The sequence below is a fragment of the Natrix helvetica genome (genome assembly GCF_964273705.1).
Source record: "Natrix helvetica genome assembly, chromosome: 3".
NCBI classification, from domain to species: domain Eukaryota; kingdom Metazoa; phylum Chordata; class Lepidosauria; order Squamata; family Natricidae; genus Natrix; species Natrix helvetica.
This window is the reverse complement of record NC_138549.1, coordinates 156,924,855-156,949,796: the sequence shown is the minus strand read 5'-3', so window position 1 is coordinate 156,949,796 and position 24,942 is coordinate 156,924,855. Positions and strand designations below refer to the sequence as shown.

Below are 24,942 nucleotides of genomic sequence, written 5' to 3'. Positions count from 1 at the left end.
TGGGACAACCAAGACTTATATGACTGAGAATCTCCATAGACTTTGCCATTGAGCCACCACGTCCCTAAAAACAGTACTTAATACTAATTCCTAAAGTTCAGATGTATGGTTATGAAACTGGTTCATCCTATTTGCTTATTTCAAAATTAAATGTTTATTTATCAATTAAAAATAGAAGTCTACGGAGATTCTCAGTCATCCAGGTCATGGTTGTCCCAAAGATGCTTTTTCAAGAGACAACTGAACTTTCTGGTTTTTTTCTTTCACTTCTTGAACTCCAGTTGCCTCTGGAAAAAACATCTTTGGGACAATTAAAAATAGAGCTTAAGAAACACTTGACTCCAACTAACTTTACATATAAAGTGCCACATTAAAGAAAACCAATGTGTGTCTGGGAGAGGAGAAACATGCAAAAAAGAAAAATACCATACAAGCCAAAAATCTTACAGGGATTCACCTATCAACCTTCCTCAAAGTTGGAGAGAACAAGCTAAGTTTTTTATGCCTTTCAAAACATCATCAGGATAGGGGCCATATGGATAGGGGTCTTCGAACTCAATAACTCTTTGCACTGCAGGAAGAAATTTAAACAAGACTTTTTAAAAACCTGATTGGAAAATGGAAATTTTCAGGGATGGAATTGGTTGCGAGAGGCTATTTCACCCAGTGAGTCCAATCCAGTGGTGACATTCAATTTTTTTTTACTACCGGTTCTGAGTGTGGCTTGGTAGGTGTGCTGTGGCTTGGTGAGTGTAGCAGGGGAAGGATGCTGCAAAATCTCCATTCCCACCCCACTCTGGGCCCAGCCAGAGGTGGCATTTGCCGGTTCTCCGAACTACTCAAAATTTCCACTACCAGTTCTCCAGAACTGGTCAGAACCTGCTGGATTTCACCCCTGGTCCAATCCCTGCTCATTGCAGGGCAAACAATTGACTGGTTCCTCTTGAGCTCATTGACTGATAAGGTACATTATCTCCCTTGGAGATTGATTCCTTTCTTGAGTTGTGCTTTTGGTTAGTTGGCTTTTTTAAAAAAAACATTTGACCAGAATCTGTTTTACTATAACTTAAAACTGGTACTCCATCTTCTACTCTCCGGAATCAGATGTTAACCTTCTAAGTTGCATCCTTTTAATGTCTTTAAAAGTGTTCACTTTTAATGTCTTTACAGTGTTCACCAGTCATCTTTTTCTCAAGCTTTAATATACTCTGTCCCTTATATAAATCTTTTGTTTTCTTTATACTCGTTTCAATTATTCTGAATTTTTCTTAATATGTTGGGCATAATCTGCACCATACTTAACATACAGAAGTAGTTGCATTTCTAAGCCATTGACAGTTAATTTCAATGTTTCAAACAGCATTGAAGTTACAAATAGCAAGTTACATAAATGAAACAATGGATAAATGAACTCTGCATTAACAACTACTCCCACTTTTCTAATCTACCATCATTATCTTGAGTTTTACTTATACTGTATATTTAAAACCATCAGCTCTCTCAGCTGTGTTTCATTTGCAACTCTTTAAACAAAATCTTTTAGCCCTTCATCAGCTGGGAGAAAAATCTTGCTAGAGAGGGAATTTTAAAGCATGAGTATTGGGTCTACTCCTTACTCTAGAAAAGGAGTAATTTAACATATGATTAAAAGTGCTATGTGGACTTGCTAGATGACCTTATATAGGTTATCAAAACCAACCTTAGTTCTCCTGTGTCTTGTCACTTTTCAGAATGATTAGGTTCACACATTGCAGCAAACCAGAGTTTTTAAAATGTCACTACTGAATATAAGAACCTGTTAAGATAGTAGTTAAGGCATCAGGCTAGAAATCAGGAGATGCTGCCTAGTCTTGCCTTAGGCACAAAACCAGCTAGATGATTTGAGCCAGTCACTCTCTCTCAGCCCTACAATGCAGGCAACGTCAAACCACCTCCAAAATCTTGTCAAAAAATTGCAGTGAGTTATCAGAAGTCAGGTCTGACTTGAAAAGATTACAGCCCAGCCTCTTATTATTAAGCCAAACTCAAACCACTTTAAGCTCTAGTGGAAAGTGTGAACTCGGTTAGAGAAGGACAGTAGCAACTAGTAAACAAAACCCAGGGGCATGCATTCAATCTTTGTCTAACCAAAACATTGTGCAGCTTGTTTGCTTGGGCTTAGATGTGTGAACTATTTAATCAACAAATTAATGTTGTCTATTGTGACCACTTTGTCTGCAAAACAACTTGCCATTCAAGAGGAAGGTATGTATGTGCTTCCTATTTTATTCTTCATTGGAGCAAACTGAACCACAAACTTGTCACAAACTAATTTGATACTTAGTGCATTGTGTGAACCCAGCTAGGAGGCTGGTTAGGATTTCATTTCTGAGTTTATACCCCACAAGCCAAGTTAAGTTTTCTTGATTATAACAGTTTATGGGTCTTGCAACTTTTCTGTGCTGGGTGTCCTATTTGATTCCAGAAAGCCATTTCAAGAATTAACTTTGATGAACTCAGTTCAGGGTGTCACACAAACTAAGAATAGGTTAAACTCAATAAAACACTGTTCAGTTAACTTTGGGTGAGCCCATTATGGAAATGCAGCCTGTATAAAGGCTGTATATTCTGTGTCATCAGGGAGAATTGTATTTGCAACCTTTTACAAGGTAATCCATTCACAGTTTGGAAATCTTAAGAAGCTTGTTCTTTATCCCCCAAGGACCATCTTATCTTGAACATTTGCTTGAAATCGGGATTGTCAGATTCATGCCGGCTTCAACTCCTCTGTACATCCTTTTTTTCTGTCTTCCTCAAAGTGGAAATCCACCTTCACTCTTTTCAAGGCAAATAAGCTAAAGAACCTGCAAACCTAGAGCTAACCCCATCTGGGCTGCACACATCTGGACGACCACTAGGTGGCAGCCAAGCCGGATTTCACCGTCTCTCTCTACTGCCATCTAGTGGCGTTGGACTTTTTGGCAAAAAATGAAATGAGCTCCTCCCACCCACCCCTGGAAAATCCAATTCAAGGGAGACATTTTCACTGAATTAATTTGTTTAAAAACTACATTCGCTATTTTAAAAAATACATCCGCTCAATGGTCAGTAGTGATTTCACCATTTCCTCTTTTCGTTCTTTTTCTCTCGAACTCGACGGCTCTGATTGCCAAGTAAATCTTTGAAGCCTTTCTTTTTTTCCTCCACCTTTTTTTTTTGGAGTAAAGAAGCAAGGGATAAAAGTTTGCACGGAAGCTTCCTCCGGAAGAGGACGGGGAGGGGAAAAAAGTGGTTTTCTTCAGTGTTCCGGGCGCGCGTGGGGATGCTTTTCCAGGATCCTTTCCACGCGCGCACGGACAAGCCCTAACTTCTCCATGGAGGCAAAAGAAGACAATGCGAGGGGAAGATAAGGGAGGCAGGGGGAGGTTATCCAGCCTGCCTAAGAAAACCAGTTCTGCCCCGGCTGTTTGTTTACTTTCAAAGATGGACTCGAGAGCTGCTGCTCGGCTCTTTTCCCTCGCCCTCTTTTCCTTCAGGGAAATACCACCCAATCGGGCCGGCGGGCCTCTTGCGCGAAACCCCTCGCCTGCGCGGCGGTGGCGGCAGCGGCGTCCGGCGTCTACCCTTCAATCACCCGGAGGAGCCGGGCGGACAGAAGCGGGCGAAGGGAGACTACAGTGCCCAGCGTCCCCTTCTGCTCCCTGATCAATGGACCTTATTTGAATAATCTGTGAGCTCTTGGACTCAGGCCAATCAGCTGTCAGGGACCCATGATAAATCGCAATGCATTATTGATAATCATAATTACTCTGACATGCGCATTCCGCTCTTTGGGAGTAATTTCCCAACTCCAGGAATTTGTTGTGAAGAAGAAGAAAATAATTGCTACTATTTTGCTCCCCGATGCGTGTGCACCATGTCGAGGCGCAAGCAAGCCAAGCCCCAGCACATCCATTCGGACGAGCGGCAGTTCCCGGATGTAACAAATGGTAAGAGGGGGGAGAGCGCTGGTCAATTCCCAACTTTAATTGATGGGGAAAAAAAGAAATCAAGCAGGGGGAACGGGTTTGGGGTGGGGGGGCTGCATGCTTTTGTGCGCGTGTGAGGGCTCCTTCTCCCACCTACCCCGTGGCGCACCGGGGTTTCTTGACCGGGATCCTGAGCCAAAACTCTCGGTATCTGGACCACTTTTCTGTTTCATCCTGATTTCCCACGACCGCGGGAGCAGATCGGAAAGTGTGTATCTTTATTCTTCATAAGTGCCCCATATTCTTTCCTCGTTCCTTCATCCAGCTGTGCTGAATCTAGGGGTCGGATAAATTTTAATTTATGGGGAGGGGGAATGGAACTCTGAACTCAGACTATTTTTATTTATGGAGGGGGGGAATCCAGGTTTTCGGAGTGGGTGATTCTTTCCCCCCCCAAAAAAAAGCCCCTCTCCGATTGGGAAAAGTTTTTCTACCTCCTCAATGTTAGGTTGTCTTTAGCATCTCCCCCCCACCCAACATCCTCAGGATTGATTTGGAGCCATCGTAGCCGAAAGCCGCGGCCAGAAGGTAACTCCCTAAATATTTTTGGAAGGGAGGGGTGCGCCGAGAGGAACACTGTGAAATACCTTTTTTTGTGAGATCTCCCCCCCCCCCTTCCCCTTATTTCGGCCTCTTATTTGGATGAACTGCTGCTTCTGCCATTTAGTAACTAAAAACTCGCCGAGAGAGAGATTACAATCGCTCGGGACCTTTTGTAGCCTGACCTCCAGCCATCTTTGATTTCCGACTTCCTAAAATAACTCCCGTGAGCTAATATGGTGGGGGGGGGGAGGGAGGGCAGAGAGCTTTTAAAATCTTCCCCAAGTAGCTGCATGGAACCGCCACCCTCTCTCTCTCTCTCTCTTTCTCCCTCTCCCTCTGTTTCTCCCCCTCTCTCTCTCACGCGGATCTCCTATAATTGATAGCGTGGCTTGATCTTTTCGCAGAGTTAATTGATTTTGATATGGGGAGGGGGAGCCGGCACTGGCCGGGAAGCGCTTTTGGTGGTAAAGGCGCAGTACTTGGACGAAACGTGAAAGGGAAAGGGGTACATTTCGCGATGGTGCGCTGAATTGGAGGAGACCAGGACTTAGAAATCTCCAAGGTTTTGGAAAACTGGATTTCAAATCGATGATCCATCCTTTTTTTTTCCGGGGCGGGGAGGGGCGCATGGGAGATGAATGGACCCACCAGGAAGGGAAAGGCACTTTAGGAATAATCAGTTTAGTATAGAGCACTGAGCTTTATAGTTTCGGACGGGGTGTGTGTGATACTTTTAAAATATTGGAAACTGTGCCTAATCGATACGCCTCTCCCGATCTTTTTTTTTTTTTAAATCTCTGTCCCCGGCTCCAGAGGCATAAATGCAAACTTTGGGTGAAATCTTTAGGTCTACTTTTAATGTTAAGCAAGCGAGGAGAGGGTGAAGATCTTCCTGAAGCCCAGATCCGCCATCCCCATGGGTAGGAATGCATATTTTGGGAAAGGGTGGGTGAAGAGCTGCAGGAGGTTTGAGTCTCTTTTGCCCCCCTCCCTTTCAGCCTCCCTCTTTCTTTTGAGTCCAAACGTGCAATTGTTGAGCCCGGTTAATGGTGATTTAAGAAAACGAGCGATCGAGCCAGAAGGCTATAAATCCCATGTTTAATGCATGACTGTTTTTCCTTTGTGCATCTGGTTAGGATGGAGCTGGCGCGGGAGGGGGGGCACGTTGGAGGTGATGTTTCCTCATGTAAATCTCGCTGCCGGCAGCTGGAAAAACCACCCGGGAGACTGTCTTGAAACAAAAGGGTTAATAACTTCTTTGGAAGTTGGGTGATGGAGGGGGGGGGGGCGAGGGTAATCGGAAGATTAGGTAGATCTTCCTGCTTAAAGTGTGTTTGTGCTCCCGCTGCAGGGCACCCGAGCTTCCAAATAATACTTCTCGAATCAATTTGATCTCCTAACACACTAATTAATTTGCAGCCAAGACTTCAGCGATGATGGGGTTGGCCGCTTTAGCGTTGCAGGACCCTTTAACATGGGAAGAAATGGGGATTGGTGGGGGAGAGAAGAGAGAGAAAAGGCGACGTCTTGATAAATCTTTTGAGTATGTTGTCAATCAGAGGGGTGAGGGGACATCCGCGCTTTTTAAATCGCGCTGAAATGTTTGTTTATCGTGCGGATCCGGGATGTTTCGATTGCTCTGCCGCGCCACCTCGAGGATGCGGCCGGCGTCGCACGGCCCATCAGATTAAAAAATGTAGATTTGGTTTCCCTGCCTTGGGGTTTTTAATGCTTAGGGGTCTGAAGGATCGGATGAAATGGACAGCGACACCCAGACGCCTCTCTTCACAGAATGCTGCTGAAGGTTCGCGGAATGAATTTTCTGAACAGGGTGTAAGCCAGTGATGCTGCGGTCACATTAAAAAAGAGGGAGAGATTGCATTTGATGCCCTTCAAATACATTGGGCCAATTCCCAGCTAATAGAAAATTGCAGAAGGTCGGGTTCAGCCTATCCAGCCTATTAAATCACTGCAAGGTACTCGATCTCTCAAATTTCTTTAAATTCTTGCTGAATTTGCATGCAACAAAGCCAAAAACATGCTTTACTCGCATTTTATATAAACTCAGCTAGTGTGGCTTCATTTATTCAAGAAAATAAGCAAATTAAAGTTTAACACAGTCTGAACCCACTGTGGTTCTCTGTCCATTCCAATTCTGAAAGGAATGTGCTCAAAAAGGGGGGAAAACCCAGATATTTAGGACATGAGCTTTAACTAATATGACTACTAGTCTGAGATTATAGAAACCCTCTTGCAAAAAATTAGCTAATACTCCTATACGTAATCAAACATCTTGTGTATTCAAAAGATTGCAGCACTTAAGGTGGCAGGGTTACAGTATCAGAAAACACTTTGGCTGGGTTCACACAGCATGCTGTTAAACCTTATTGTAGTTAGTTTCCATGTGCCTTTGTAAACAATATCCTTGCTATTCTGGCTAGTAAATGGTTGAGGGTTCTGTGTGCTGTATGAACGTAGCCTTTACTTCTCCTTCAATTTGCAACCTCGGGATAAGACTGAGAGGTAGATGTAGCCAAATACTGTAAGGAATTGAACTTGGATGTGTTTCACATCAGCCTCGGGGGCTGAATAAGAGAGTCAATCTGGTTCAGTGGTTAAGGTGCTGGCTAGACACCAAGAGACTATGAATTCTAGTCCTGCCTTGGGGATGAAAGCAAGCTGGGTCACTTTGGACTAATCATTCTCTCTCAGTCCATCCTACCTCTCAGAGTTGTTGTAGGAAAAATAAGAGGGAGGACCACCAGGTCCATTCTGCCTGGAATTAACAAAAATAAATGCTGGATAAAAAAAATTAACAATAAATACCCTGTTTCCCTGAAAATAAGACCTCCCCAGATAATAAGCCCAATCGGGCTTTTGAGTGCATGCACTAAAAAGCCCTCCCTTGAAAATAAACCCTTCCTGTAAATATTGCAACATAGAAGCAGCCATGAGGTTACCATGCTCGCCGCCTCCTGAACCTCAAAAATAATAAGACCTCCCTGAAAATAAGGCCAAGTGCTTATTTTGGGGGTCAAAAGAAAATAAGAGCCTGTCTTATTTTCGGGAAAACATGGTACTTTCCAAAGAGTGGAAAATGTGTTGCCTTAATGTGCAGTCAAATATCTTGCCCTCTATTTTTGTACTGGGGGGGGGGAGTATTTAAATGGTAGGGAGAAACTTTTTAAAGGTGGGAAGTGGATAGAGGATATCTGACTGTTAGGTTTGTGCATGGAGCAAGTCTAACAACTTAGCTACATCCAGCTCAGACACTTTAAGGTATAATAATATTTTTTTAAAAAAAATAATTTAAGAATTCCCAAAGATTTGTTGGAGACATTTTCCTACATCTTGGGTAAAATGAAATCAAGCTCTTTATCTTTTGCCTTGAAATGAAATCCAGATGCTACAGAAATCTGCAAAAGAGAATTAAGTGGATTTCAGGGAGGGCCAGAGTGGGAAGGATGATTAATTTGATGGGTCAAAATAATAACAGGTGATTGTCTTAAAAGCAACCATTTCATACTGACAATTAGCACTTCCCACTGTCCAAAGGATTTAATTGCTCTTTGCAGCTGCTAACTGTCCTTGAGGCAAATTTCTTTTTACTTAATATGTCAGGTATATCTGATAAGATTCTTCCATATGAATAACTGCAGGGTCTTCAGTTTCTTTGTTAAACTGTTACATTTGAAATGTTAAAAACAAATATAATAACAGCACGGGGAGAGAATTCTGATTATGCTCTTCCTGATTGGGTCAATTACTTTCTGACATACACTGGTGTGAGAAAGATCTCCAAATATTCCACCTGAAACACGTAGGAGGTCATTTTATTTCAGAAAGGGGAAAAAGATTATGCCGTACAAACCTTCCTTAAGGACAAGAAAGTTTCTTTTAGGAAGCTGTACTTTCAATGCTTGCAAGAGAAGGTAAGGGGGGGAGGTGCCTTCATGATGGTTTTCTTTCTGTCCCCACCTTTTTTTTTCAATTCAACTGAAACATCATCTTGGCTGCAGTGATTGGGCCTTTTCTCAGAAGCCTCACGCAGCTTATGATACTTTTTTGACAAGCTGCTGCTCTAACCTTTGCCTCCTCCTGCCTTCTGTGGGTGGTAAGTTGATGTCAAGCTTACAATTAGGACTCTCACGCAATTGACCTTGGCAGCAGGATTTGGGGCTGTTTTGGTTGGTCTTAAAACACTGCCCTAGTGTTAAGTGTGGTCTGGAGTTGCCTTGTTTATAATTGGAGGGACTTGGTGGTACGTAGCCGCTTACATAGCTTATTAGTTAGTGCAGAGGAAGAAATGGTTATTGGATAAGGTAGAACAACTTGTTTCCTTCTTCTCTTTCTTTTTGTCTGTCTTTTTCTCTTCCCGGGTGATGCAGTGCAAAATTGAATGAGGTACTCTCTATTATTACTTAAATACATGGGCTTCTAGCTGTTAATGTCTGGTTTGAAGTCTATATTTCCCCCAGTCTGATTTTTAAATTCAAACCCAGTCCAGATCACTAGCTAAGAATTCCTTTATGGATCTTGCAGTATTTTACATAGATAGTGTTATGTTTATCAATGCTTTTTTGATAGGTTTATCATAATGCTTTTTAATGCTTATCGAAGGCTCCTGGCAGGAATGCAGTATTAGCCAATAAGGATGAAGTCATGACTCTTTTGTGCATAGATAACCCATCAGTTGTGATCCTGTTTTTTCTAAAATGCCATCAGGTCGAATTTTATTTTAAATCTCTTTTGTTTCCTGTATCTGTTTGCTTGTTTGCCTTTTTTAGAAGGCCGCTTATGGTATAAACAACGGGGATTCTTTAATTTGATCCATCCAAATTTGAGAATGTGAACATTTCCCTCTCTAAGTCTTCAAAATCATGTTTAGTAGCATTGTTCACTAAAGCATAATTTTCTTTAAAAGATGTGTTACTCGGGGGAAAAGAAAAGGTATTACATTCCTTCAAATGGTTAATGTTATGTGCTGTTTCAAGGCAGCCTATTGAAGCCTGTTTCAAGTGGGTGAATTCCTTTCACTTCTCTGTGGCTTATTTGCAAATACAGTAAACACATTTAGCTATCTCCAATCTCTTAACGAATGTGTGGGGAGTTTTGCATTTTTCCTAATTTGGTGCAAGACTTTTAAATCCAGGAGAGTTTTTATCATCTGCTTGACATGTGTGATATTCACAAACTGCGGTGACAGTTTGATTTGTGTTTTAACTTAAATGGCTGGAAGCAAAATCAAAAACCTCATGCATTTTAATTTTTTTTTTACCCCGGTTACAGTGGCCAGCAAAAGCTTCTTGGTGACCCACATGTGTAACTAATTAGTATTGATTTAACTCTTAGGATATCTAATGGTGTTATCTTCATGCTTGGAATATTGGAAATGTTTAACCAAATAAAGCAACACCCCCCACCCACCCCCATACTAAGCCCTGCTATGTGCAAAAAATTCTTGGCCAAATATCTACCCAAGAAACAATTTGGAAATAGTTCTTCTTGGCCCTGTGGTTAATGCGACTTTTTTGCAGAACAAATTAAAAAGCTTGTTTTGTGAGGCAGAGGCGCTGACTTGTAACATGATCTGTTTGTAATGTCCACAATGCTATAATTTTAATAGGAGCAAAACCATCCATATTCTGCCAAAAGAGAAAGAGAGAGAGAGTTCTCAAAGTACTTCGTCTTGACTGAATTATGCCCTATTTGGGAATTACAATCTCTGCTTTGGTGGACAACTTTTGAAAACAAATTTTTAAAAACCAATCCTCATAATGGAAGTGGGATGAATATAATAATTCTCTGAAGCATGAGAATTCTTTTTGGAACAAATTGGATCCTATCAGCAGTTGTAAGCACTTGAGTAAATTAAATCAGATTATGAAAGGGCACCAGGGAAAAATCTCATAGACTTGTATTAAATACTGATGCCCAATATTGCATGATCTCATCTACACTTTAAGATCTGTTTCCTGTTTGTTGTGAATCTAGATTTCTCGGCTGAGTTTAGTGCATTTGAGTTATTCAATATGTTTAACAAGATCTTTAAGACATAAAATGTCTATGCATTTTTTGAAGAGGCACAGAACCTGATATTCACACGCTGGATCTGGGGTTAAAATACCTTAGACTACCCCTTCCCAATGTAATTTTTCTACAAGCATTGGTATCTTAGGATCATCCCCATCATCCCGAGACAATATGCCCAGTTTAAATTTGAATTTTAGCCTACATCTACAACCAGATTACATTTGTTCAACAAGCTATGTAGCTGTTTTTTGTTTGTTTGTTTGTTTATTTATGGAGATCACAAGTTCTAGTTCCAGAGCCAGCTGAATCATTTTCAGCCAGCCCACCCACCTCACAGGTAAGAGGAAGGTGTGTTGGATATGTCTGCCACCTTAAGTTCTTTATAAAAATAAGGCAGGATATAAAAATAAAAATGATGGTACAGTTTGGGCAAAAGAGCAGGTTAAAAATAGGCATGCTAAATTCTATTAAACTTCATTTTTAATGGTGAGGGCTGCTCACATTCACTCCAGTGACTTAATAAAAAGCATAATTAGCATTAGGTAAAGGTAAAGGTTCCCCTCGCACATATGTGCTAGTCGTTCCTCACTTTAGCGGGTGGTGCTCATGTCCGTTTCAAAGCCGAAAAGCCAGCACTGTCCGAAGACGTCTCCATGGTCATATGGCCAGCATGACTAAATGCCGAAGGCGCACGGAATGCTGTTACCTTCCCACCAAAGGTGGTTCCTATTTTTTCTACTTGCATTTTTTCATGCTTTCGAACTGCTAGGTTGGCAGAAGCTGGGACAAGTAACAGGAGCCCACTCTGTTATGCGGCATTAGGGATTCAAACCGCCGAACAGCTGACCATTCTGATCAACCAGCTCAGCATCTTAGCCGCGTCCCTTTAATTAGCATTACATCATGTTATATGTTACATACGGTAGTTTATTGATTATGACTAGATACATTCAGCGTTCTAAGGCAAAGTAAAAGCAGGCTAGGGCTTAGCCTAATGCATGAACCTGTCTGGGTATTTCAACCATGAATCAGAGTTATTGCCTTCAAAACCCTGTTTGAGGTTTCTGAGGATACCTAGCTGACCAGGGTGAGAAAAAAGAAAGCTTGGCTAAATAGGCTTTTGTTGTGATTCAGGTGTTTTGTTTCTTTTTGGATTGTGAAAGACACTCTGAATGCAGGGGTGGTTTTGATTATTTCTGTCCAGGTCTGAGTCTTGGTAGTGAAATGTACCCAAATTGGTACTAGGATCACAGGGGTTTGAGAAGAGTTGCATGTGGCCATCCAATCCCAAAGGTGCCTTTTTCAAAAGCCAACTGGACTTTGTGTTTTTCCTTGAATATGTTCTCTTCTCACCCAAGAAGCATCTTCAGAGAAAATAAACACCTTTGGGACAACCAAGACTTATATGACTGAGAATCTCCATAGACTTTGCCATCCAATCTCTCTTCATTCAGGCTTTCTCCTTAGCAGGAAGCGGTCAGGTAGCCCTCGACTTACGTCCACAACTAATACTTATGTTGTTAAGTGAGACATTTGTTAAGTGAGCTTTGTGCCTTTTTGCGCATGTTGATATGGCTTCCAAAGCTGACATCTTTCTTGCCACAGTTGTTAAGTGAATCACTGCAGTTGATAAGCTAGTAACCTTAAATCTTGGTTGTTAAGTGAATCTGGGTTCCCCATTGACTTTGCATGTCAGAAGGTCATAGAAGATGATCACATGACCTTGGGAAACAGCAACGGTCATAAATATGAACCTGTTCCCAAGCTTCCACATTTTGATCACAGGAATGCTACAAATGTTGTAACTTTGAAAAACAGTTATAAGTTACATTTTTCAGTGCCATTGTAACTTTATTGTCAGGGTTCCAAGTAACACACACTACGAAAGAAGACTTCGAGGTTTGAGATTCCTCAAAGATCCATTTTATTAGAGATGTCATGTTGGCACATGTGAGAAAACCCAAATCTGAAAGTTTCCAGGTTTTCCCCACCCTAATGAAAGTCCAAGTCCCTGCCCAGCACCCACATGTCCATCACATGGTCCAATCAGGCACCGTCCAAAACTGGAGATGTGTCCCAGTCACACCATTCCAGGTGCAGGGCAAGATGTCCTTGACTCTCTGAGAAAGGAATGTTATTTTGACTATGTCTCTCCCATACTCCATATAATGCCCCCTCCAATTTTCCCACAGCATTACATGTGGCAGGCTGGAAAGCCCAATGCAAAAGCTGGCTTCCAGGCCTGACAACTGTCTCTAAATGAACTGTTGCGAGTTGAGGACTACCTGTACTGTTAAGATTTAAAACCAGGTCTGCATGATCTGTGGTTTAGCAAGCGCAGCCCCGCCTTCCCTCTGAACTATTTCTCTATCTATACCCATCTCCTACAGCAAACTAGAAGATGCCTCATCTCTTCTGGAGAGCTGCAAGTTAATGGGTGTAGGAACAATGTGACACAATTTGGTGAGTCACTGTTCTGCTGGTCTAATTTTACTTTTGTTAGCTCATTGGTTTCCTTATTGCCTGAATTTTACTCTTATCTGGTTGGATCATGGTTGACAAATAGCCATTACTCAATAGCATAATCTAATATTAGGTACACTGGATGGAAAATTGTAAAAATGGTGGTTGGAGAATTGAAGATCTATTCCTCTTGTTTCTTCCTCGAAGCTGCTGGGTTTTTATCTCTTCTCCTAATCTTATCTTAGATAATCGCACTAAAAGTCTGTCTGACTTTTTCTTTGCTGATTTTTTTTTTTTTGCCCAAAATTCATATTTGCTGTCCTGGTATTAGGAGGCTCCTCAATTGCTTCTTTGGAACTTAGATTTATCATTCTTTGTATGAAGCAGATAACAGGTGACTGCTTCTATGTTTTTAAAAAATACTTGGATCTTAGGTCCACTTACTAGATCTTGGTTCTTCATAGTTGGGGGATTGGTAATGGATTCCTTTCATTAAGTTTGACCTTCGTCAGCATGAATCATCTGGAGTTCATATAAACTGAAAGTGTTCTTCTACGCTGTACCTAAAACTCAATGCCATCACCTTTCTGCATTATTTATTTTATTTCCGTTTTTTCACATTTCTGAACCATCCATCTTCCTCACAGATACATTATAGATCGTGTTTGGTCTTCGAGCTTTAGCATCACAGCTAACCCTGTGCAGTGAATCCATAGAGAGCTCAAACTAGGTTAAAAAAAATGTGGCAGGCAATATGCCCTATTCCTTTTTTTTTTCACTGTTCACCAAGTAATTGCCATGTATGTTTGCAGGAATGCTGTATATATGTTTGCTTGAATGCAAGGATAACTGTTTGCATGGTTTTGGAAGCCTGCTCAAGATTTTGGATAATGTAGAGAACTGCATGCGTATTCAAACCAACATGAAAAGACATTCCTTTCAGACCCCTACTTATTGTTGGAGGTTGTGAAATGGAAGGGGGAGGGCTTTGTTTATTTATTTATTATTTACTATTATTTAACTTCTCTCTTACTGAGCTTGACTATTTGAGGGCTATGTTGCAACTCCATTCTCGGTATCTTTTCATGTCTTTCAACCGAAGAGGGATAGTCTCAACAGCATTAATGAATTTTTGTCAGCATCCACTTACCCGATAGTCCAAGAGAATAAGCTATGCTTCTCATGTCAGGGCTAAATTTATATTTGGGGGGGGGGGAGTTAGTTCTTGCAAGCTTTTAATGAAAATGGCTAATTCCTGGCTGTTGGTTTAGTTGCAAAGCTCTTGTGCTGGCATTTTCTTTTTTTCATCCCGGAGGGCTGCTGATGCATCCATTCCAGCTGCTAGTTTCTGATCATGGTTCTGATCATCTCCATGTGAAGGAACATATGAGTGTCATAAGAATGTATGACACAAATGTGATAGCAAATTAAAACTTATTTTGCATCGTTCCATCCATTGACCTAGTTTGATTTTTACTAGCAACTAATCGGGTTGAGTCCCTTTGACATGAATCTTCAGAGGAAACTTTAGACTAGGGAAAGTTAGAAATACATGATGCAAATTGATGGCATTACATAATGTCTATAGGTTAAATGTTGGGTGTTACTTCCAAATGGATCCATCTTGAAGTTTAGTCATGGCCACTGGACTTCTTTTCTTTTTGTTTTGTAACATCTTGCTGCTTATCCAAGTAGCTTCTTCAGGATGACCAAGAATCTCTCACTGACATTCCAAATGGATCCTTCCCATTGCGCGCGCACACACGCACCCGCACAGACACAAACACACATGTTTTCGTAGATTTTCATGGGTGTAGGTATGCTGGTCTTGTTGTATTCGGATCTTTTCTATGGAAGATTACATGGGAAATCTTACATGGAAAAAGACCCGAATACAACAAGACCAGCATATGTATGTATGTATGTATGTATGTATGTATGTATGTATACACACGCACATATGTACATACATGCATACTATTTGAATAGCTTGAAATAGATCTATATTAGTCTCTCTTCATTTATTTATCAGCAAAAATGGAACACAATGATAGATGATAGATAGATAGATAGATAGATAGATAGATAGATAGATGATAGATAGATAGATAGATAGATAATAGATAGATAGATAGATAGATAGATGATAGATAGATAGATATAGATGATATAGATATATTTGTGTTGCATTTTTGCTGATAAATAAATGTAGACTAGTATAGATCTATTTCAAGCTATTATAAAGAATCAAGTTGGTGGCCATGACAGCACGATCAAATGGAATACCTGTTAAATATCATGTTTGTCCAAAAATAAGACAGGGTCTTATTTTCTTTTGACTCCTGAAATAAGCGCTTGGCCTTATTTTGGGGGAGGTCTTATTATTTTTGAGGTGCAGGAAGTGGCGAATTTGGTCACGTCATGGCTGCTGCTGTATTGCAATATTTTCCAGGAGGGCTTATTTCAGGGGAGGGCTTATTTTAGCGGATGTGCTCAAAAGCCAACTGGGTTTATTATCTGTGGAGGACTTATTTTCAAAGAAACAGGGTAGGAAGCATAGCTTGGGATTGTTCTATTTTTTGGCACTCCCCTATGAATACCTCTGCTGGCATTTGTGAGTAGGTTGTGGTTGAGTCTTATTTCAAAACCCAGCCCATTGAATATTCATCCAATCATAGTTAAAATTAGGGAGAAATAACTGACCTTTCCATATTGAGATCTGTAACATTTGCCCAAGCAATGTAATCAGTTTTGCTACACATCCACAAGCTTAAAAGATACGTCAATGTGGCAGAGCTTGTATCTTGTGCTTAACTGAATTTCAAGTTTCAACCATAACTGAGTCTGGCAATTATGGTCATAAGTAACGACAGTCGTGTTCTGAATTTATGACCTTTTATCAGAGCAGTCATTAAATAAATGCCACAGTCATTAAACAAACACCATAGTTGTTAAGTGAATCCATTGTTTCCCAGGAGACAATTTTTGCCAGCAAAATGAAATTTCCAGCAAAAAACTAAATTATGGTCACGTGACCACAGGAAATGGCTGTGCAAATGCATGCCAGTTGCCGTGTACCCCAAAGCAGTCACTTGAATGGAGGGGAAATGACACCAAAACTTCAAGACTGTGTCAGAAGTAGCATTGTAAGGGGTATCTATCATAATTTTCAATATTCACAAATTGAGGACTGCCTATATTTACTAAATTTAGATTCCTCTTTTTTCGGTGAAAACTCAGAACAGCTTTCCTGGGGTTCTTCCTTAATTTTATTCACATCAAAATTACCTTTTGAGTGAATTGGGTTCAGAGACTGGTGTCAGGGCCTACCATGAGTTCATTAGTCAGTTGCTGCATTGGAATGGGGGAAAACTGTCTCCAATTACTGTTCACTAATTTGCTAATAAGCAAGGAGGCTATTGAAGGAGAATAGTTGCCTCCTTCAACCCTCCAGTCTTGTTAAAGTTCTATGGATTGTTGGTGGGGTGGGGGGGGGGGGGGAAGGCAAGGTTATAGCTATAGAATTGCTGGCAGGTGATTGGAATGTCTGAATTGGGATGATTTTTTTTTTAAAAAATGCCCTATCTTATTCTAGTTTAAATCCTCCTCCTAGTTTAACCACCACATTTTGTTCAGCTTAAAATCTTCTTTTCCAATAAATTGTGTAGCCTGGAAAACATGCTTGATTAAATAGTATCTTATTCTTTCTGGTTTGTTGATTTGCTAGTGATTGCATATTTGTAGTAGTAAGCATCTACTGTACTTTTTGGAGTATAAGATGCACTTTTTCCCCCATAAAAGAGGATGGAAATGTTGGTGCATCTTATATACCAAATACAATCATTTCTGGCCTCCCGAACCCCCACTCTGCACGTCCCGTTTTTGCCAAAAACAGGGTGTTTCTTTGCAAAAACGGGGTGCGTAGAGGGTTTGGGAGCCCCCTGCCTGGGGGCTGGGGAGGGCAAAAACTTTTTTTTCTTGTTTTCCTCTTAAAAATCTTGGTGCATCTTATACTCTGGTGCATCTTATAGTTCGAAAAATACAGTACCTCCTTGGGCCAGAAAATACTCTCTGGTTTCCAGATAATGCATGAAATATTAATGATTGTTTTTCATACTTACAACTGTTGCAGCATCCCGATGGCCACGTGATTAAAATTTGAATGCTTAGCAACTGGTTCATATTTGCACTGTCCCTGGGTCGTGTGATTGCCTTTTGAGACCTTCTGACAAGCAAAGTCAATGGGGAAGCCAGATTCACTTAACACAGGGGTGTCCAAACTTGGGAACTTTAAGACTTGTGGACTTCAACTCCCAGAATTCCCCAGCCATCCTGACTTAACAACTGGGTCATTAACAACTGCAGTGATTCATTTAACAACTGTGAATAACAACAAATGGGGCAAAACTCACTTAACAAATTTCTCACTTAGCAACAGAAATTTGGGGCTCAATTGTGGTCGTAAGTCGAGGACTACCTGTATTTAGTAGAGCTGTTCGTCTTTAACGGATATGAGGAGAAATACTTTTTCATTGGAGCTCTTCAGCTTCTTCCTTAGAACTGTTCCAGGAGGCACTCCTATAACAGAGGTCATACAATACGGGAAGACCAGAAGGCTTCATAGTTTAGCATAAAGCAAGACTAAGACGGTGGCTCAGTGGCTAAGATGCTGAGCTTGTCAATCAGAAAGGTCAGTAGTTTGGTGGTTCGAATCCCTAGTGCCATGTAACTGAGTGAGTTCCTGTTATTTGTCCCAGCTTCTGCCAACCTAACAGCTCGAAAGTATCTTATTCTTTCTGGTTTGTTGATTTGCTAGTGATTACATATTCGTATTGTAAGCATCTACTGTACTTTTTGGAGTATAAGATGCACTTTTTCCCCCATAAAAGAGGATGGAAATGTTGGTGCATCTTATATACCAAATATTCACTTAACAACTGGGTCATTAACAACTGCAGTGATTCATTTAACAACTATGAATAACAACAAATGGGGCAGCTCGAAAGCATGTAAAAATGCAAGTAGAAAAATAGGAACCACCTTTGCTGGGAAGGTAACAGCGTTCTGTGCGCTTTCGGTGTTTAGTCATGCCGTCCACATGACCAAGGAGACGTCTTCGGACAGCGCTGGCTCTTCGGCTTAGAAATGGAAATGAGCACTGCCCCCTAGAGCCAGAAACAACTAGCACACATGTGCAGGGGAACCTTTATCTTTTTAAGACGAAGGCAATTTGAGTTGTGTTGGTTTTTCTGCTTCCTTTGACAAAGACATTTATTATTCCACCCATTGCAACTAGCTGGATGGAAATGGGTTGGCAAAATGTTTCTTCCATCCCTGAGTTTTTACCGTAGGTACCCTTTTGGTTAGGGTTCTTCTGTCCAAGCTTCGCAGATAAAACCAGCTGTTGATGGTCAGACACTGTAGTTGGCAGTTTGACACCCGTGTAACTACAACTGTGCTTAATGACACCCATGACAGCTAATGAGTTCTTGCCCCATCTGTCATTTCAAGATTTTTCTGGCTGAAATAAAAGTGACATTGTAATACTGTAAATCCCAACATCATATCTTACACTCACATCTATTAGCTGAGCCCAATAGATCTTGTAGACCAGGGGTGTCAAACTCACCCACCCCTAGTTTAGTGAAGAGGGAAAAAGTCATGATATATCACGTGACAATGTGATGGCCTGAGTTTGACACCCCTGCTATATTCACACTTTGAAAATTAAAAAAGTGGGTGGCTGAAGTTTTGGATTTTATGGTCGGATATACCCATGAAATGGTTAAGCTGGAGTGGTGAAACGTACGGGAGGAAGCTAGAGAAATGTCATGACTTGACCTTCTAAGAAACAGATAGGTTGTCATTGGCTATGTCCATGTTGTCATCCACACTATCGGAAGAGAAGTTCTCTGTAGCTATTTAGTAAGAGCATCAATGGCACAATCTCAAAAACTGATATTATGAATATTGGCTCCCAAAGCTTTGCATGCCACTGATCTTTCCCTTTCCTACAGTTGCACAAACTTTTGACATTGCTAGGTTAAAGATGACTCTATTTGCACTCTTTCTCCCCCCCCCTCTTCCTTTTCATCTTTTGCTCTCCCCACTGGCATTTCCAGTCAGCCCTAGGTCCAAGGAGAAGGAGGGAGGGAGCTGGATTGGAAGTTGGGCCCACAAGAAACGGACTCCGCAATCAACACTGTAAGACTTCTATCTGGGCAGCAATCTGCCACTTGAATTGTAGCATTCATTTTGAACTCTAGTTAAGAAAAAGAAATTTAAGAGAGTTTGCAGATCACGCTAAGACCTGGGGTCATATTCCTGTGGAGTTTTTAGGTATGTGAGTTCAAAGAAATGTTTCAAAGCCACTTTTTCCACTGCTGAGTGTGATAAGCCATTTTTGTGTGCCTTGGCATTAAAACATGCAAACCGCTTTCTTTTTAGGGTAGGAGGAACATGAATCTCTTGTTCTGGCTGAACTCGTCAGTTTCTTCTATATCTTCCATAAAACTTTTATTGGTATAAATGATTCAGTGTGTGTCTGCTAAACTGTGGGTGGAGGAACACAATAGCTACCTGTGCAACGTGTTTGTAATTGTTAACAGTCTACTCTTATAATAAGTAAATTAATTTTTTTAAAAAATAATAGGCCGCCTTGCTTTTGTCTGTAAAGTTACAATTTACTTTAAAAAAAAAAACCTGATGAGTGATCTTCAAAGCAATCTTTATTAGTGGATTAACTACAAATATCTCAAAATACAGCTTTTCAAAGACTGCTCCTTCGTATAGTTGAGGTTTCCAAGTTTTGCTGAAGTAGTACTTCCTGCAGTCATGGACCACTGAATAACGATTCAGAAAATAGGTGAATTACCCTATTTACTCCCAGCATAGGAGTTCACACTTTTTTTTTTAGCAAACAAGACATGATTGTGGTTATTTTCATGTATTTCTTTCCCACCAGCTTTGTCATTTGGCTTTTAAAATTAAACCATGAATCAAAAGGCATTGCAAAATTAAGAATGCTCCTGATCCTATTTGGATCATTTTATGCACCCTGTGCAATAACAACAATGAGTCTCTGCACAAACATGCTGGTTAGAAAGGTTCCCCAGTGGAACTCCCTTGTATATTAGCAGACTAGAGGCAAATTGGACTTAAAGGAAAATCTGTTTTCGGTGATCCGGTGTTCAGCTGCTGATCCATTACCCCGATTGAGCTACATTTGGGGTGGGGGTGGGGAAGCAGGGATTGGGTTCTGTGGCCCAGCAACATCTGGAGCCTATGTCAGACCATGTGATGGGCTTCCACAAGCTATACTTTGAATCACACTGCCTTAAGGTAAAAATAAAGTCTCCTTTTATTGAATTTAATTCACGCTCACTTCACGGGTGTGTCCATACAGTTTTCTTGACAGCATTTCAGAGGTGATTTAGAATAGAATAACAGAGTTGGAAGGGACCTTGGAGGTCTTCCAGTCCAACCCCCTACCTAGACAGGAAACCCTACACCACTTCAGACAAGTGGTTATCCAACTTCTTCTTAATTTGACATTGTCACCTTCTGGAACATTTTTTATTTAAATTCTCTGTCCAGTTTACTTTTTGGGGGATTTGTCAGTGGCCTCCTTTTCAAGTACTAATCAGGTCCAGCTATTCCAAGATCAGCCAAAGTGGCTTGATGCTGCCACCAGTTGTGACTTATGTTTTACTGGAACTTATAAATAGAAAAGCAAGAACACTGATGATTCAAAAAAAAGGTAAAAGGTTGGAAAAGTAGGTAGGAGCATAGGAAGAACCCTGTGATCATTTGCCTGCAGAAGCAAGCAAACATTTAGTGTTGAGGACTGTATTCTGATATCTAAAAAAAGATTAAAATCGTGGCGACATGCCCATGGTTTTAATCTTTTTTTAAAGATACGTTTGGCCTGGATGATTGAGTTTTCATTGACATTAAATGTTTTCTCTTTGAGGGTTATAATGTAGTGACATCAACATTTCGATCCATTTAGGTAGAAGTATTGGGGTTTTGGAAAGGAATTGCTTGTTTTAAAATAGTTTTTTTGTCCCTTGTTTTGCCATCAGGAATGTAAACAAAAAATTCGATCAGTCATTATGGAGTTATACATGCTATGGCAGGGGTGTCAAACTCGATTTCATTGAGGGCTACATTAGGGTTGTGTTTGACCTGGGGGGGGGAGAATGGGCATGGGCCAGTGACGTGCAGTCAGGTGAGGCAGGTGAGGCACAGTCTCACCACTCTCATCATGAAAAAAAAAGTAAAAGGAAAAAGCTGAGCTAGTTGCTGCCTCACCGTGGATGACTCTGCTTATCCTCACTGGTGCTCTCCCTCCCCAAGTGTAGTGACTTCCTTCCCAGGCCCCCATTCATTTCTCTCTCACATACACACAGCTGGATAAAAGTATATAAAAATCTAGCCCAGCTTCACTGATTACAAGTTTGAAAAGGCAACGTGGCTCCACCTGCAATCAACTCTGCTTAACCTCACTGGTGCTCTCCCTCCCCAAGTGTAGTGACTTCCTCCCCATTCATTTCTCTCTCTCACACACACAGCTAGATAAAACTATATAAAAATCTAGCCCAGCTTCACTGATTACAAGTTTGAAAAGGCAACGTGGCTCCATCTGCAATCAAACTACACTTGGGGAGGGAGAGCACAAGCGAGCACTGAGGAGACCACAGGAGGAGGCAGGAAGCCAGGCAGAGCCATGCTGTAGTACACACACTTCTCCCCAGCCTCTTTCTTTTGGAAGGCTCGGCTCGGCTCCCCTCCGGCTTCTCTGCCTCTCCTCTCACCCCAGCATGCCAGCAGGAGGTGGTGGGTGGGCTTTATTGTGTTCCAGGCATTTCCCACCCAGACAGCAGGCTGCATTTGCAATGGTGGAGGTGTTTGGGAAAGGCAGCAGAGGAATGGGGGGGGGGATGGCAGAGGAGCTGCTTTCAAGCCACTGGAAAAGATATCCAATCCAACTTTGGGGGGGGGGGTTGTTTGAGAGTGAGTGAGAGAGGGAAGGGGTAGGAGAGATAGTCCAATCCAACTTCTGTGTGTGTGTGTGTGTGTGTTGTGTGTGTGTGTGTGTGTTTGAGAGAGGGGGAGGAAGGGAGAGAGGGAGGAAGGAGGGGAAGGAGAAGAAAAAGAAAAAGAAAGAAGGAGCAAAGGAGAAAAACAAATGCTGTCGCTTTAAATTGGAACTGAGCATGCCTGGCTGTGGAATTCTGGGAGTTGAAGTCAACAAGTCTAAAAATATTTGAAACCCAGCACTGTGTCAGTGCCTCACCAGTCATAAACCTCACCGCACGTCACTGGCATGGGCAGGTTGGGTGTGGCCAGCTTGACATCACTCGTGTCAGCACCTGTGATGGCCCAAGTGCTCTGCCAGCGAAAACAGGCTCCCAAGCTCCGTTTTGGCTGTGACGGCCTCCTGCAACCCTCTGCCAGCGAAAATGGAGTCCGGGAGGGATGCGTGCAGCTCTCCTGAGTTCCGTTTTCACTGGCAGAGGCACTGTGGGCCAATCCTTCACTGTTTCTAGAGTGGCCCCACAGGCCAGATCTAAGCACCCCATGGGCCAGATCCAGCCCCTGGGTTTGCACTCCCATGCTATGGCATAATGTTTCTCAGCCTTGGCATGTTGGCAATGTGTGCACTTCAACATCCAGAATTCCCCACCCAGCATAACAAGCCAGGGAATTCTGGGAGTTGAAGTTCTGACATCTTCAAGATGCCAAGGTTGAGAAACACTGTCTATGGAGATTCTCAGTCATCCAGGTCATAGTTGTCCCACAAGTGCTGTTCCGAGAGGCAAATGGACTTTTTGTTTTTTTTTTCTTGGATGACATTTTGCTTCTCATTCAATAAGCATCTTCAGTTCTGACTGGATGGTGGGAAATGGAAGGTTTTATGCTCCTTGCAGACAGCTGGTCATTTGCATCATTTTAGAAAGTTCATTAAGGTCACCTGGAAGTTTTACCTGTGTCAAGAGGTCACCTGAGTGGCGCAAATGGGTGTGGATCCTTCTTGGAACTGTTGGTTTGAGAAACACTGTTATAGCAGCTAGGGAGCTACTTGTGAACTGTGGGTTGACGGTGCTTCTGCTAGTAAAATAGGAAACAGTGGAATCTCAGTTTGCTGGAGTACAAGCAAGGGTGTAAGCAAGTCTTCCAAGGTGAAGGCGACACTCGGTTGCTGAAATAATGGTGCTGTGTTTTGCAAGCCAAATGAGACTAAAGAATGAATTCACACAGTCTACATCTCAACCACCTTACTTCATTCCCTCAGTTTTACATTTCTCATAAACAAACCAAAACACATCTGAGAATGAGAAAAAGAACCTCTGAGAAAGACCCAAATAAACACAAAATTATAATTATCTTTGGGAGGGTCTGCTGTGGTTAGCATTGCATAGCGCATTGTCTTGCATTATGTGCTTGCTACTATTATAGTATAGCCTTTATTGTCGTTGTACATCATGTATACAATGAAATTGGTTATTTACTAGTCAGTTCTGGTATCAGTGAAAAAAATACTACTGCACAAAGTGTTGCATATAAGGTGCAAAACACTCTGTTTCATTTGCCTTCCCACTTCTTAATGTGCCCTCCATGAGTTTTTCCCACACTAAAAACACTGTATTTTATTCCTCTAATAGCTTACAAAACAGGGAAAGATGCCTACCCAGTCATTCCTTGCAACTTCATTAATTGTGAATTTTAATGTAAAAGAAGAGATTTTATTGCCACAGCATTTCTGCTAAGAACAACACATCTTCATTGTACAATCAGGTAGTCCTCAAATTAAGATGACCATTGGGAACTTCCAGAATTCCCATTGCCCAACAAGGCAGCTGTTGAGTGAGTTGCGTCCAATTTTATGACCTTTTTTTGCTACGGTTGTTAAGCAGATGGCTGCATTTAAGATCATTCAGTCATTAAGCAAATCCAGCTACACCTTGCTTGTCGGAATCCAGCTGGGAGGTCACAAATGATGATCAACAAGACTCCGGGATGCTGCAACCATAATAAATGCATGCTGGTTGACAAGCACCTGAGTACGTAACTGTGGGGAGGCTGCCACAGTTGTAAGTGGGAGGACTGGTTGCAAATCACTTTTTTTCAGTGCAGTTTTAACTTCAAACAATCACTAAAGAAATGGCTGTAAGTTGAGCACCATTTGTTTAGTGCTCTTCCAATGTCAGTCAGTTCAAGATATTAGCCTATTTACAGTTTCACGCAGCCATCCTTTCTTATGAGCATTTCCCCCTTCGATAGCCATTCTATCAGTTTGAGGACAGATTTTTCAGCCATCTCCTGATAATGAAAATATTAATTTTGCCACACGGGGGAGCCGTCAAAGAAAAACTAACTGAAATTATTGCAGTGCCTTATTATATGGGTTTCTTAGCATACATAATATCATAGAATCATAGAATAAGAGTTGGAAGGGACCTTGGAGGTCATCTAGTCCAACCCCCTGCTCCAGCAGGAGATCGTGACAAAAATACAGATTTGAAAGGGAGATCTTCTAGTCCAACCCCCTGCTTGAGCTGGAGACCCCATGGCCTATAGCATTTCTGACAAATGGTTGTCCAATTTCTTCTTAAAGAAGCAATGGATGGCAAGCTCCAGAATCCCCAGCTGGAGGAGTCTATCCAGGCTAATGGGAATTTCTACAATCCCAATAAATCTGGAAATGTTCAAATTGGTAAAGACCATCCTAGCTGTTCTCCTGAGCACATAGCTACTTGATAAGCCATACCACAATTAATCCTCACCTTGCGACCACAATTCAGCCTAACATTTGTTGCTAAGTGAGACAGTTGTTAAGTGAGTTGCTCCTCATTTTATGACCTTTTTGCCACAGTTGCTAAGCAGATCACTA

At 41.5% G+C, this 24,942-nt stretch overlaps 1 protein-coding gene across 5 annotated transcripts in view; it reads left to right on the top strand.

Moving 5' to 3' along the window:
- The first annotated feature begins 2,145 nt into the window (after window positions 1-2,145).
- Window positions 2,146-24,942, top strand: part of SALL4 (spalt like transcription factor 4) — a 37,618-nt gene continuing 14,821 nt past the window's right edge. The window contains exon 1 of one of the 5 annotated variants that reach the window (XM_081949665.1): window positions 2,146-2,244. In XM_081949665.1, the coding sequence (XP_081805791.1) occupies window positions 2,190-2,244 (55 nt within the window). In that variant the 5' untranslated portion in view covers window positions 2,146-2,189. Of the gene's footprint in view, window positions 2,245-3,521; window positions 3,969-4,160; window positions 4,290-4,487; window positions 4,536-12,978; window positions 13,047-24,942 lie in introns of those variants that run through there. The other 4 variants (XM_081949664.1, XM_081949666.1, XM_081949667.1 and 1 more) reach the window with 4 other exon arrangements.